This window comes from Mobula birostris, chromosome 27, assembly GCF_030028105.1.
Source record: "Mobula birostris isolate sMobBir1 chromosome 27, sMobBir1.hap1, whole genome shotgun sequence".
Taxonomy (NCBI): domain Eukaryota; kingdom Metazoa; phylum Chordata; class Chondrichthyes; order Myliobatiformes; family Myliobatidae; genus Mobula; species Mobula birostris.
The window spans coordinates 9,766,898-9,782,786 of record NC_092396.1 but is presented as its reverse complement, the minus strand read 5'-3'; the positions used below and the strand labels follow the sequence as shown (position 1 = coordinate 9,782,786).

Below are 15,889 nucleotides of genomic sequence, written 5' to 3'. Positions count from 1 at the left end.
TTTCATGACATATGCCAGTGAAAATAAACGTGATTCTGATTCTGAGTTGGAAGTGGGCATTGGCTTGTCCCCAGTTAGTACAATCAACCCCTGCTGTGGGTGGGGGAGAGATGTTGCGAGGAGGGGGAAGGGTCACTTCTGCAGCATTCGGCAGCTCGTCCTCACTTGCCCCACATCACCCACTCCCAGCTCTGCGTTCCTTCGCCCATCAGCTGGGTACGAGTCCCGAGGGCAGGAGGCGAGCTCAGTACTTTTGCTGCCAAGGCTCGAAGCTGGAGTTATTAGCCAAATTGCTCAGTTTAGCTGAGATGTTCTGCCCCATTATCTTACAGAAGAAGTAACCTCACTCATCTGGAACACTACCATTAGTTTACAAGTACGGCCATCAGGGAGGATGCTTTCAGTCTATGCTGGAATTGGCAACAAATCAGAAGGGAGTGCAAATGAGCGGACATTAGAGAACATGAACAGGGCATTTTAGATTAACAGTAGGTGCAATTTTGATTAAAATCTCCAACATGCATTTGCAATATTTAAATAAGAATATTTTCTGAGATTATTGCTCCCCGCCTATCATGACTCTGTAGAACATAGGAGGAAGCCAGTTCAGGCCATTGTATTCATGCTGGCTCACAGAGCAATTCCACTTCGCGCTGATTTTCCCTGTAACCCATTCTCACCCTGAGAAACACACACACACTCACACACTCAGCAGGTCAGGCAGCATCTATGGAAATGAGTCAACATTCGATGTTCTGGGCCAAGACCCTTCATTTCGCCACTTGGCCCATCAAGTCTGCTCTGCCATTCTATCATGGCTAACTTATTATCTCTCACAACCCCATAACCTTTGACACCCACTTGTTAGTGGTTCACTGAAGCTGGTTGGCGGCCACTCTTCCTACACCTACTTTCCGTCCCGTCACCACGGAATCTGACCCTCACCCCACACATGGGTTTTGTTAATTTCTGATTTACAGGCAGTTCAGGGCAAGAACAGTTCTCAGGAATATAATGAGACTTAAAGGCTGGGAGAAGTTACTGAGAATGTGTGCAGAACAGGTTTCGATGTTTTGATGTCTGAGGCCTCTGTTGGTCGAGGTGAACCATGGATGTTGCTTCGTGGTTGTCTGTATATGCAAGCCAGGGGAGTACAATATAGAGATCTGTTGTCCATGTGGCAGGCTCCCCCTCTCCACGCTTCTGATGAACCCAAAGGAATGGCAGAGACCGATACAGTTTGGTACCAGTGTCACAGTAGTAGCCAGTCAGTGTTGATCTCAACATAGTGACTCCAGCCTCCAGATTTTCCCTCGGGATTTACTCCTGAAACCTTCCCCATGAGTGGGTACAGCCGCAAGGCAGTGGAGGTTTGAGATCAGAGTTTTCCTTCTCCTAGATGAGCTGTCAGCCACAGCTGACGAGCCCCATCTGCCTGAAGTAACTGATTTTAAGGCTCCAGTAACCCGCCTTTGCCCCTTCTCCTGTCAGTAGAAATGGTTCTGCCAGGTTTAGTAGCTAAGCCACACATTAAGACCAGGAGCTGGGCTTGGTTGTCAGAATCTATTTGAGTAATTAGTGGGGTCTTATCCCCACTCGCACCCCCTGGCTATAGCAACCTCAAGGAAGCATTTTGATCTACATGTGACAACTAAAGCTAATCCTCATCTTTCAATGTGGGAAAATGGGACTAGCTTAGATGGGAATCTTTGCTGGCATGGAGCAGAAGTACAAATTTCAAAGCAAGTTTATTACGTATCTTGAGATTTATTTTCTTGTGGGCATTCATAGTAGAAGAAAGAAATACAGTAGAATCAATGAAAAAACACACGCAAAGACTGATAAACAGCCAATATGCAAAATACATTTATTATCAAAGTATGCATGCAGTATACAACCCTGAGATTCCCCTTCCTGCAGACAGCCATGAAACTCAGAAACACCATGGAACCCGTTCAAAGAAAACATTAAGCACCCAACGCACAAAAAAAATCGCACAAAGGGCAAAGGCAAGCGAATAACACACACAGAATATTAAACATCAGACCGTGGAGTCCCTGAAACTGTCTCGGAGTGCTCAGTTCGGTTCAATTTAACACTGTGTAATAATCGTAATAAAAGATAGTAAATAAATAATACTGAGAACATGAGTTTTAGAGTCCCTGAACGTGAGTCTGCAGGTTGCGGAATCAGTTTAGTGTTGAGGTGAGTGAAGTTATCCACGCTGGTTCCCAAAGGTTAAAGCAGTTGAGATAAAGGACCTGCTTCCTCGCCCTGTTACTCTGTGACGATTAAACACAGAAACCACCAGGGTTGCTCTGGAATGATGCTGCAGGAGTTTCCATTAGGTTTTGTCAGTGATCCAACCTGCAACAAGCCTTGTAAAACGCAGTGAGCACAATAATTTCTGTTCAACAGCCTGTTAGCACTCTGAAGAAAGAGGGCACGCTGCGTTAATGACATGGCAGATATTATTCCTGGCAAAGTTACAAGTGTGTCCCTTTTAAATCAGTTTTTAACTATTATGCTGGTGATGCTGATGTTAATAATTCTCTTTACTGTGCAGAAGACACTAGCTAACTCACTCTGACCAAAATCACGCCCCTCACCCTGACTCCAAAATCCTCGGGAGCGATGAGGAGTATCATCACCATCGTCGTGTGCCGTGTCGTGATGAGGGGCAAAGCCATCTATCTTGACCGTGATTGCTCCTGGCAAATTTTTCCACGGAAGTGGTTTGCCATTGCCTTCTCCTGGACAGCGTCTTTGCAAGACAGGTGACCCCAGCCAATATCAGTACTCTTCAGAGATTGTCTGGCGTCAGTGGTCGCATAACCAGGACTTGCGATAGGCACCAGCTGCTCATACGACCGTCCGCCAACTGCTCCCATGACTTCACCCTGATCGGGGGATAAGCAGGTTCCACACCTTGCCCACAGGTGACCTGCAGGCCAGCAGAGGGGAGGAGTGCCTCACGTCTTCTTTGGTAGAGACGTCTCTCCACCCCGTCACGCTGAAGAGGAGCAAGGCTTACTGTTTATTATTTGACAGATTTCTCCAAAGGAATGAGGGATTTTCAGGCTGTCGCACGCACACAAAGTGCATAGAGCCTGCAACTCAAAAACAGGCCTTTCGGCCCACAACACCGACCATGGAGCCAAGCTGAAATAAACCTATCTGACTGCACAAGATCCATGCCCCTTCACTCCCTGCTTGTACATGGGGCTATCGTTTCTGCTTCCACCACCACACCTTCCAGACACCTGCCATTCTCTGTGTAAATTACTCACCTCCTACATCTCTACTCATATTCCCCCCTCTCGCCTAAAAGGCTTCTTCACTGTTCAATAAGATCAAAGCAGGGTGTGCATCTCAGGACCACTTTCCGAGCTGATCCCACATGTCCCTAAACATTCCAAAAATGTTTTTATTTATTTATATTTTAATTAAGGATGTTGCCAGCACTGGAGAACCTGAGTGACATGGAAAGATTGATTAGGTTGAGGACTTTATACCTTGGAATGTAGAAGACTGAGAGGAGATTTGATAGCGATATACAAAATTATGAGGGGTATTGATAGGGTAAATGCAAGCGGGCTTTTTCCACTGAGGTTGGGTGAGACTAGAGCAAAAGGTCATGGGTTAAGGATGATAGGTGAAAAGCTTAATGGGAACATGAAGGGGAACTTCTTCACTGAGAGAGGGGTGAGACTTGATGCACTATCAACTACTCCAGAAGACTGGAAGTAGAGTAAATATTAAAAGACTTTTATTAACAGTAAATGGTCCAGCGTCCATGCTGAGTATCTGCCCCGGGCTGAGGGAGGAGCAGTGGCACAATCGCCTTTATTCAGGGGTCTGTGGGAGGAGCCACAGGGGCAGTCAGCAGAGGGGCGAGTCCAGACAGGTAACCCAGTTACAACATATATATATATATATGGTTTACCACAAGACTGGAATGAGCTGCCAGTGCAAATGTGCATGCAAGCTCGATTTCAAACTGTAAGAGAAGTTTAGATAGGTACATGGATGGTCGGGGTATGGAGGGCTATGGTCTGGGGGGAAAGTCGATAGGAGTAGGCAGGTGGAATGGTTTAGTATGGACTGGATGGGCCAAAGGGCCTGTTTCTGTGCTGTCCTTTTCTATGGCTCTATTTAGAGATAGGGTGTGGAATAGGCCTTTCCGCCCTAATGAGCCACACTGCCCAGCAACCTGCCTATTTAGGACAGGGGAGGAACCTAGAGGAAGCCAATGCATTCCATGGGGAGGACGTACCACCTCCTTACAGACTATGCCGGAATTGGACATTTCCACCTCTGGGGAGACTCTGACTGTCCACTCTACTATAGTTGTATAAACACTTATCAGTCTCTGACACTTCGGAGAAATCTGTCCAAGTTTGTCCAGGCTCTTCTTGTAGTTAATACTCTCTAATCCTGGCAACATCCTGGTGAACCTTTGCTGAACCCTCTCCAAAGCCTCAACATCCTTCTTGTAAAGGGGAAAACAGAGCTAAATGCAGCCTCACTAAAGTTTTATAACGTAACTTCCTGACTCGGATACTCAATGCCACTGAAGAGAAGTGTGCCCTAATGCCTCATTTTCATGCCTTTACATTTGTGTTGCCACCCTCAGGGAGCTATGGACTTCAACACCAAAATCCTTCTGTGCATGTTGCCTGTTATCAGTGGTAAAAAATAAAGTTGTGTTTTAACCCGAGGCCCAGATTTTCTCTGGCCGGACAAGAAATGGCAGAAATCAATCCTGCTTTTCCCTCTTTTCCAGGTTTTCCGGGAGTCAGCAGTGTGGGCACATTCACTGCGCCTATCAGTATCGGGAGCACTATCACTGTCTGGATCCCGAGTGCAACCACCAGGTACGGCCATTACGTTCCTTTCGCTCTCTCCTTCTCTGAGCCCTTTTAGGCAGCAAGGAACGGAAGCCGCTCACACCCCTGCCTGCGAAAAGCGTCACACAAGGGAAATAAAAACTAAACGTGCCAGGGAAATACTCAAAATGGACGCCATGGTAGTGTGACACTATTACAGCTTGGGGCAGTCCAGGGTTCAGGGTTCAATCCTGGCGTCATCTGTAAGGGGTTCGTGCGTTCTCCCCCTGAACCGCATGCGTTTCCTCCGGGTGCTGCAGTTTTCAGAGACATACCGGTTAACAGGTGAATCGGGCATCATATATGCTCCTGTGATTAGCCTAGCGTCTGATCGGTGAGTTGCTGGACAGTGCAGCTCATTGGACAGAAGGGCCTGTTCCACACTGTATCTCTAAACAAAATAAAACAAGTAATTTGGGAAGTTAATGAAAAGCAAAAATACAGGAAATCTGACGTAAGACAGAGAATGGAGAAAGTGTTCAGGGTCTTTGGTGAAAACATCGAAGCAGGACAGAGGGAAGTTCGAAGGTAGAACATAGAACATTACAGCACAGTACAGGCCTTCGGCCTACGACGTTGTGCCGACCTTTTAACCTACTCTAAGGTCAATCTAACCCTTCCTCCTACATAGTCCTCCATTTTCCTATCATCCATGTGCCTAGCTAAGATAACAAAGGGGAGAATTGAGTTAACCTACCAAAAACCCCTCAAACTGTCTTATCCAACCTGTTTCCGTCAGGGCTAAGCCCAGCCGCACTGCTCCCAGCGCTCCATTTACACTTCCATTTAACTAATCTTTCCTTAAAGTACTTAACATTTGCGTGAACAGACTAATTTAATCAATTTCTAAAAAAAAGTGCAAACCAGATTTAGCTTCTGTAATATCTTGCAGTTTTTATTTATTGTTGATGATAGTACTGTGATTTTTTTCACATGGGGGCTTTCTATACCCATTAAAAATCATTGCCTCAGAGCCAGCTGGCTTCCACTCGTGTTTACTGTTGCCAGCGTCATTCTCACCATCTGGTGCCATTTTAGTCGAGCAACGTTCCTTGCCAGGCAGACTGAATTAAAAAAAATTAAAATTAAACATTGGCTAAATTCTGGAGCCGGGATAAAACTGAATGTGTGACAAGATTATCACAAATATTCAGGCCCAGCAGCACACCACCCCTTTCCTTCCCTCTCTTCTCTCTCTTTCTCTCCCTCACTCTGTCTCCTTCCCTTTCCATTGCTCAATCTATCATTTTTCATCCATTTGTTGTTGTATCAGTCTCTCTGTTTTCTCCTTCTCTCTCTCTCTCCATCTCACATTCTCTCTACCTTCTCACATTACTTCTCCCCTCTCATTCCTTTACAATCTCACATTTTCTTCCTAACTTTTGATCCCTCCATCCTTGCTAATTTTGTTCTCTCTTTTTCAAGTTCAAATCTAATTATGATTCAGCCATACCTGAACGCCCATGAATACAGCCAAACCTCCAGGGGCAAGGCGCAAAAGACAGTAGCAACAGTCACATACAGCACAAGGCATGTATAGCAAGCATTTTCACCTAACCTCTTGCATTCTATCTATTAATTTCTCTCCTGTTTTCTCTATCTTTTCAAAACCCTGTTCAAGGTTTTTCCCTCTTCATATTTGCCTCTCTCATTCCCTCTATTTCTTCCACTTTTCATGATCCTTCTCACCTTCACTGTCTGCTTCCCCCTCTGCCTTTCACACTCTCTTGGTTACTTCAACTCTATCCTCCAGCCTGCCGCAAGGTCTGAAACCTCTCCTTACAATGCCACTGGCAACCTCAGATTCATTCGCTCACCACAGGTACATTGAAGCATACGGTGAAGTGTGCCGTCTGCCCAAACAACCAACACGACCAAAGGATGTGCTGGGGGCAGCCCACAAGTGTCGCCACACATTCCGGCGCCAACATAGCGTGCCCACGATGTTTACAGAACAACACAAACGGCAACTAAACAATAACAGCAAAACAAACCCCTTTGCCTTTTTTTAATTATCTGTTTTATCAAATGAGTGATAAAGGGAATCACTGAACCCGAACCAACTTACGTCACTTACTTACTAACTGCTCATTACGCCGCTGGCATTTAGGGCAGCCATGAAGATCCTCCACCTCTGGCGGTGTTCAGGGCTTCCTTCATCGTGTCAGTAGCTTCCTCTCAGTTTTCACTGCTGTCTGTCATGCAGGTCCCAGGTGGAGACTCAGGAACACCGTCGCTCTCAGATGTATGATACCTCATTGTTGTTTCTGTAACAGTTTTGTTTGACCGGTCAGGGTTGTTATACCTGAGCTGAACCCCTGAACCTGGAGGAGCGGAGGACCACTCTTAGTCTGGCCTCTACCCTTTGACCTATTTGCCACAAGTGACCCTACCAAGGGCCAAAGTATAAAGCCCTGACTCCAGCCAACATAGCTGTCTCTGAGTCACTGGGGGATACAAACCTCCAAACTACAACAAGGTTGTGGCCCTCTTGGAGGAAGTTACATTAGTAGATTAGAAATTCTCCTTGATGGCACTGCATACATAGTGATAAACGCCAAGCTATTTAATTGAACTGAAAGTGTTAGAATAAAAGATGGGAGTGTCGCCTAGTGCTGTTATAACACATTTTAATTGACTTCCAAGTCACCTTTACAATGAGGCTTGACTACTCTCCTCAGGGGCAAGAGGGAAGATCAAAGACATCTCTCCATTTGCAATTCTCTTCAGCCAGCTTTCACTTTCAGGGTAGGGTTGACAGAGGCGGAGTGAGCACTTGTCAGGCCTGGTTGCCTAGGAGAGGTCAAGTGGAAGTGGGAGGTCAAAGAGGGATACAGCAGAGGGTGTGCATTATTCAGAGAGGAGAGGCTTAAAGAGATTGACTTTAACCTTTAATCAGAAAGTATAAGCAGCAGGCAGGAGAATGCAAGGACAAGCAGTGAAGGATTAAAATGCAGACACAAGAGAGACTGACGATGCTGGAAATCTGGAGCAACAGGCGTTTGTAATGCACTTTAAGTTAGACTACAGGACTTGACCAGTATGACTGAGAGAGCAGACTTCGGGGGCTTTGACCAGCAGTTCTGTGAATTTTCCCTGTACCATGGATCCTGGGTTAATAGATACTTTGCTATTAGTCCAACGTTGTTGAAGGAAGGTTTGGGCCAGCTCAAGACATCAGGCCCCGATGGTGTACCTGGTGGGACTCTGAAAACCTGTGCCACCCAACTGGAGGAAGTGTCCAAGGACATCTTCAACCTCTCACTGCTGCAGTCAGAGGTTCCTACCTACTTTAAAAGGGCTTCAGTCATACCAGTGCCCAAGAAGAGCAGGGTGAGCTGCTTCAACGACTATCACTCAGGGGCACTCACGTCTACAATGACAAAGTGCTTTCAGAGGCTAATCATGGATCACATCTACAATGGCAAAGTGCTTTGAGAGGCTGATCATGGCTTGAATCAACTCCTACCTAAGAAAGGACCTGGACCCGCTACAAATTCTCTAATGCCCAATAGGTCTACATGGATGCAATCTCACTGGCTGTCCGTTCAGCCTTGGATCACCTGGACAACAGTAATACTGACGTCAGGCTTCTTGCTGTTTATTGACTACAGCTCAGTGTTTAAAACAATCATACTCTTGAGTTCTAATCAACAAGCTCCAAACCCTGGGCCTCTGTACCTCCCTCTGCAACTGGATCCTTGACTTCCTCATCGGAAGGCACAGTCAGTGCAGATTGGAAATAATTCTCCACCTCGCTGACAATCAACACCTGTGCACCTTAGCTCACTGCTCTACTCTCGTACATCCATGACTGTGTGGCTAGGCGCAGCTCAAATGCCATCTATAAATTTGCCAACGACACAATTGTTGGCAGAATTTCAGGCGGTGACGAGGAGACACACAGGGGTGAGATGGATCAGCTGGTTGAGGGGTATCACAGCAACAACCTGGCACTCAGCATCAGCAAGACCAAGGAATTGGTTGTGAACTTCAGGAAGAGGAAGTCAAGGGAACACGCACCAGTCCTCATTGAGGAATCAGAACTGGAAAGGATGGGCATTTTAAAGTTCCTGGGTGTCAGAAGATCTATGCTGGGCCTAATATATTGGTACAGTTACAAAGAAGGCACAGCAGTGGCTGTATTTCATTAAGAGTTTGAGGAGATTTGATACGTCACCAAAGACAGTCACAAATTTCTACAAGTATATGGTGGAGAGTATTCTGGCTGGTTGCATCACTGCCTGATATGGAGGGGCCAATGCACAGGATCAAAACAAAACTGCAGAAAGTTGCAAATTCAGCCAGCTCCATCATGGACCCTCGCCTCCCCAGCATCCTGGACACCTTCAAGAGGTGGTGACTCAAAAAGGTGGCATCCATCATAAAGGACACCCAGCACCCAGGACATGCCCTCTTTAGATTGCTACCACCAAGGAGGAGGTACAAGAGCCTGAACACACACACACACACACACAACGTTTTAGGAACAACTTCTTCCCCTTCACTATCGGATTTCTGAGTGGGACAATGGACCTACTTCAGTATTTTTCCTCTTTTCTGCACTAGTTATATCTACAGTGCTGTGCAAAAGTCTTAGGCACATATATATAGCGAGGGTGCTTAAGATTTTTGCACAGCACTGTATTTGTCAACGTGGAGTGGAGAGCGAGATTATAAATCTGGCGGGAGCAAAGGATGTTGGGAATGGCGAGTGTGGAGTGCCACAGGAGGGTTGTGGGACAGGTGGCAGAGAAGGAGTGCCTGGGGTGTGGGGAGGGGGTAGTTGCAAGTGCAGACAAATACAGCCCTGAGACACCAGACGAGGTAATTTGATTGTAAACAATGGGTTTATTGATCATTACAGAATGTCTCCCTGGTGCTTCCCACTCCCTCCCCTCTTCCCTTCCCCCTTTTCCCAACCATGATTCTCCTCTCCCTGCCCCCTTCCCACTCTCAGTCCACAATAGAGACCCAGATCAGTATCAGGATTATCATCACTCACATGTGTCATGAAGTTTTTTTATGGTAGCAGCATTATAGTGCAATTCATAAAATTTCTACAGTACTGTACAAAATTCTTATGCACCCTAGCTAAATATCTGTGCCTAAGACTTTTGCAGAGTAATTCTTACTGTAATTCACAGGTTTCATTATGTATTACAATGTACTGCTGTCGCATAACAACAAATTTCATGACACACGCCTGTGATATTAAACCTGATTCTGATTCTGAATGGGCCAGTTTCAGGCCAGCAGCAAAATCACTCTGGGAACAGGATCTTTGTTCATTAATGCGCATCACTGGCAGAGCCAGCGTTCACTGTCCATTGCAAAGTGGCTCTGAACTCAGCCGCTTGTGGGGCTGCTCCTGGGGGAATGCAGAACTGAAGCCCAGGGCTGCAGGCCTGGAGTCACATAAAGACCAAAGAGTGTGGCAGGTTTCTTCTCTCGAAGGGCCAGATGCCTTTTATGACAGTTTGCTAGTTCCTCAATCTCCATTATTGATACGGGCTTTTTCATCCTCCAATTCCAGCTCCGTAAATGGACTGAATTTAGAATGTCTGAATGGAGTCCTTTGGCCATTGTCCAGAACTCTGACTATCCAGAGAGTAACTTAACCACTGATCCCAGCTTGTGCATTGGCAAATCGTTCCTTCCCATCAATGAGACAGTTTTCCTCCATTGTGTCGACGGCCGTTCCTGTCATTCTGACAGGTTTCCATTATTCTTCTTCCTCCCCTTCCCCCACCTTCTTACTCTGACCTCTCAGTCCTGAAGAAGGGTCTCAGCCCGAAACGTCAACTGTTTACTCTTTTCCATAGATGCTGTCTGGCCTGCTGAGTTCCTCCAGCGTATCGCGTGTGTTGCTTCTGACTGGAGTCATAGAACACCACAGCACAGAAACAGGCCCTTCGCTTTGTCTACTAGAGCAACCAAGTCTTCTTTTAGCCCTTCTGATTTCCTTCTTAAGTGTTCTCGTACAATTCTTAAACTCCTCAAGTATCTCATTTGTTCCTACCTGCTTATATCTGCTGTGCACTTCCTTCATTTTCTTAACCAGGGTGTCAATATCTTTTGAAAACCTAGGTTCTCTAAACCAGTTATCCTCGCCTTTTATTCTGACAGGAACATACAAACTCTGTACTCTCAAATTTTTGCTTTTGAAGGCCTCCCACTTACCAAGTAAGCCTTTGCAAGAAAACAACCTGTCCCAATCCATGCTTGCCAGATCCTTTTTGAGACCATCAAAATTGGCCTTTCTCCAACTTAGAATCTCAACCTGTCCTTTTCAATAATTTCCTTGAAACTAATGGCATTGTGATCACTGGATGCAAAGTGTTCCTCTACACAACCTTCTGTCACCTGCCCTGTCTCATTCCCTAATTGGAGATCTAGTATTGCACTTTTTCTGGTTAGGACTTCTGTGTACTAATTAAGTAGTTCTAATTAAGAACACATTTGATAAACTCTTTAACATCCAGCCCTTTTACAGTATGGGAGTCCCAGTCAATGTGTGGAAAGTTAAAATCACCTTATGTTTCTTGCAGCAGTTGTGATCTCTCCACAAAATCCTGTGGACTGTGAGGTGGTCTATAATATAATCTCATTAATGTAGTTATACCTTTCTTATCCTCAGTTCCACCCGTAACGCCTCACTAGGTGAGTTCTCCAGTCTGTCCTGACTGAGCACTGCTGTGGCATGTTTGCTGACTGGTAATGCCATCTCTCTACTACCTGGCCTATCATGTCTGAAACAGTAGAATCCTAGAACAGTGAGCTGCCAGTCCTGCCTCTCCTGCAACCACACTTCTCTAATGGCTACAGTCTCATAATTCCACGTGCTGATCCATGCCCTAAGCTCCTCCGCCTTTCCTACAATACTATTTGCATTGAAATATACGCAGCTCGGAACATTATTCCCACCATGATCAACCCTTTAATTCCTGATTTCACATGTAGGTTTAACAACCTCTTTCTCCACAACCACTCCACTATCAGTTCTGGTACCCTGGTTCCCATCCCCCTGCAACTCTAGTTTAAACCATTCCACCCCCTCCGCCCCCCCATCCCCGTGCAATACTACAAACCTTCCCGTTAGGATAATCGTACCCCTCCAGTTGGGGTGCAAGCTGTCCCTTTGGTACACATGCTGCCTTCCCTGGAAGAGAGCCTAGTGATCCAAAAATCGGAAGCTGTCCTTCCTGCACCATCTACTTAGCCACGTGTTAAGTTTTATGATCCCGCTATTTCTGGCCTCACTAGCATGTGGCACAGGTAGGAATCCTGAGATCACAACCCTGGAGGCCCTGTCCTTTAACTTAACACCTAACTCGCTGAAACACACACCAGGCAGCATCTCTAGGAAGAGGTACAGTCGACGTTTCGGGCCGAGACCCTTCGTCAGGACTAACTGAAAGAAGAGATAGTAAGAGATTTGAAAGGGGGAGGGGGAGGGGTGAAATCTCTTATTGGCCCACTCACAAAATGGCCGCTATGCTTAAATCTAACTTCTTTTTATTTCCAAGTATTAATTATGCGCAATTCAATGTCTCCCCTGGAAATGTGGCACACAAAATGTGCCGAACCACCCCTGCTCATTTCTTTTAAACTTTCTCTCACTCCATGCAATCTGATGTCATCTTGAGAATTTGTGGCGTGCAAAAGTTTGCCATCAATACAACTGTTGGCCATCATTCCAACTGTTTTTCCTAGCACTGCCATTAGTCTTCCACTCACCAAATCTTCACCTTCACAAAATTGGTGAAAGACACATTTAAGACTTCTTTATAAACCAGAGCAGTGAACAACCGTCAGCAGCTTTCCAGTGTGTGGTCTGGGAGGCATTGTGGGGCATGGGAGCTGGTGTGAGGCCTGGGAGCCAGTGTGAGGCCTGGGAGCCAGTGTGAGGCCTGGGAGCCAATGTGAGGCCTGGGAGCCAACGTGAGGCCTTGGGAGCCAACGTGAGGCCTTGGGAGCCAACGTGAGGCCTTGGGAGCCAACGTGAGGCCTTGGGAGCCAACGTGAGGCCTTGGGAGCCAACGTGAGGCCCTGGGAGCCAACGTGAGGCCTTGGGAGCCAGTGTGAGGCCTTGGGAGCCAGTGTGAGGCCTTGGGAGCCAATGTGAGGCCTGGGAGCCAATGTGAGGCCTTGGGAGCCAATGTGAGGCCTGGGAGCCAACGTGAGGCCTTGGGAGCCAATGTGAGGCCTGGGAGTTAATGTGAGGCCTGGGAGCCAATGTGAGGCCTTGGGAGCCAATGTGAGGCCTGGGAGCCAATGTGAGGCCTGGGAGCCCATGTGAGGCCTGGGAGCCCATGTGAGGCCTAATCCCCCAGAAAAGCTCGGGAAAAGCAGAACGTGGCAGAGACAACAAGTGATTATAAGTGGATTATAATTTTTTTTGAAGGATTGAAATGAGTCAGCAGAAGATTATGAAGATTTAAACAGACTTTAAATTATGAAAACATTAAAAGCAGTTAAGCTTTCACAAGCAAACTATTATGATATTGGGGATGCACTTAGAAACATATAAAGTTTCATTTAATAGCTGATAGTTGTTTCTCTCCCCTATCAATGGGTATAAAGAGGGTTTGTATAGGAAGTTTAGTGTTTCTGTTGGAGTCTCTACAAGCCAGTTACTGTTCACGAGTCACCAGTAAGACCCAGGTTGCCAAGCTCGGTCAAGGACCTCTGGATTTTCAGAGCACTACTGTTCATGGGAAAACAGGAGTTTAATCCAGAAAAAAAATGTTGGCATTAATGTCATTGCATCAAACAGAGCAGAAAATTTCAAAATGAGTTGAAAAGAAATGTGCAAGTAAAGGACATACCACTGGCCAAACTGGGGAGGGTAACTCCACCCTCTCCGACCCATCCTGAGTGTCAACTTTCTAGTAAGGAAACAACAAAGTTAGTAAATCGGTTTATTATTGTCAGAAATACTGTGAAAACATGCCACCCATACAGATCACTTCAAAACATGGATACATCCAACTAGTCATAGAGTCATAGAAAAGTACAGCACAGAAGTAGGCCCTTTGGCCCATCTAGTTCATGCTGACCATTTAAACTGCTACTCCCATCGACCTGCACCAGGACCATACGCCACCATAGCCCTACCATCCATGTACCAATCCAAACTTCTCTCAAACGTTGAAATCGAGCTTGCATGCACCACTTGTGCTAGCATCTTCTTCCACACTCTCACACCCTCTGAGTGAAGAAGTTTCCCCTCATGTTCCTCTTGAACTTTTCACCTTTCACCCTTAACCCATGACCTCTGGTTGTAGTCCCACCCAACCTCAGTGAAAAACGCCTGCTTGCATTTATCCTGTCTATACCCCTCATAATTTTGTAAACCTCTATCAAATCTCTCCTCAGTCTTCTACATTCTAAGGAATAAAATTCTAACCTATTCAATCTTTCCTTATAACTCAGGTCCTCCACTCCCAGCAACATCCTCATGAACTTTTTTTGTACTCTTTCAACCGTATTTACATCTTTCCTGTAGACAGGTGACCAAAACTGCACTCAGTACTCCAAATTAGGCCTCACGAACGTCTTACAGAACTTGAGCATAGCCATGTCTTATACAACCTCAACAGTACAAAGGGGAAAGCAGTGACAATGCAGGACACAGTGTTACAGTGACAGGGGAAGTGCATTGCTGTTACTGTTTTTCTCTTGTTCTACCTCAATGCACTGCGTAATGAATTGATTGGCATGAACAGTATGCAAGACAAGTTTTTTCACTCAGTCTCAGTACACATGACAATCATGAACCAATTCCAGTTCCAGTCAGGACTGTGGCCAACAAACTCAAAATGCTGGAGGAACTCAGGCAGCATCTGTGGAGGGGAACAAACAGTCAAGGTTTCGGGCCGAGACCCTTCATCAGGACTGGAGAGGAAGGGGGCAGAAGCCTGAACAAGATGGTGGAGGGAGGGGAAGTACAAGCTGGCAGGTGATAGGTGAGACCAGGTGAGGGGGGAGGTGGGTGGGCTGGGGGAAGGGGATGAAGCAAGAAGCTGGAAAAGGTAAAGAGCTGATGAAGGAATCTGATAGGAAAGGAGAATGGACTCAGAGAGGAATGGAAGGAGGAGGGGCACTAGAGCGAGGTGATAGGCAGCTGAGGAGAGAAGGGAGCCAGAATGAGGAACGGGATGGCTGACTGATTAATGCTATTCTTTTGGCAGAGATTTACCAGTAAGCAAGATGTGATTCGACACTACAACATGCACAAGAAAAGAGACAACTCCCTCCAGCACGGCTTCATGCGGTTTAGCCCCCTGGACGACTGCAGTGTTTATTACCACGGGTGCCACCTGAACGGCAAGAGCACGCACTACCACTGTATGCAGGTAAGCCCCTGCAGCAGGGACTGCCCTCGCTCAACGCAATGGACGGCCGCTCCCCACTCCCCTCCACTCTGAGCAGCGTCCAGCAGACCGATACACAGCCAAACTATACCCAGAGGAAACTTCAGTCGGCAGGAACATACCCAGAGGAACTATACCCTGGAAAACCATAACTAGCAACACTATAACAAAGAGAACTACAACCAGCAAAACCATGACCAGCAGAACTATACTTAGAAGAACCATAGCAGCAAGCCTATAACCAAAAAGAACCATAACCAGCAAACCTATAACCAAAAGAACCATGACTAGCCAAACTATAGCCAGCAGAACAGCAGTATACCTAGAATACCATAATCAGCACAACCATAACCAGCAGAACTATAATTAGCAAAGCTATAACCAGCAGAATGGTAACCAACAGAACTCTAGCCAGAAGAACACATCATCTTCAAAGCAGCAGAATGGAAAAGGACTGGGAAATAGAAGAGTCTCAGAAGCACAAAACAGCAGATGCTGAAAATCCGAAACAAAATTGCAGCAAGACCAGCATTTACTACCCATTCCTAGTTACCGAGTTGAGGGCGTGCTGTGTTGGCGCTGGATGCCTGGCGACACTTGCGGACTGCCCCAGATGATTTG

General features: G+C 46.3%; 1 protein-coding gene across 3 annotated transcripts in view; it reads left to right on the top strand.

Annotated features, from left to right (window-relative positions):
• The window catches only part of casz1 (castor zinc finger 1), a 497,282-nt gene that overhangs the window by 407,310 nt on the left and 74,083 nt on the right, over nt 1-15,889 (top strand). For all 3 annotated transcript variants that reach the window (XM_072244987.1, XM_072244989.1, XM_072244986.1), the window contains 2 exons: nt 4,787-4,877; nt 15,086-15,250. In XM_072244987.1, the coding sequence (XP_072101088.1) occupies nt 4,787-4,877; nt 15,086-15,250 (256 nt within the window). The remainder of the gene's footprint in view (nt 1-4,786; nt 4,878-15,085; nt 15,251-15,889) is intronic.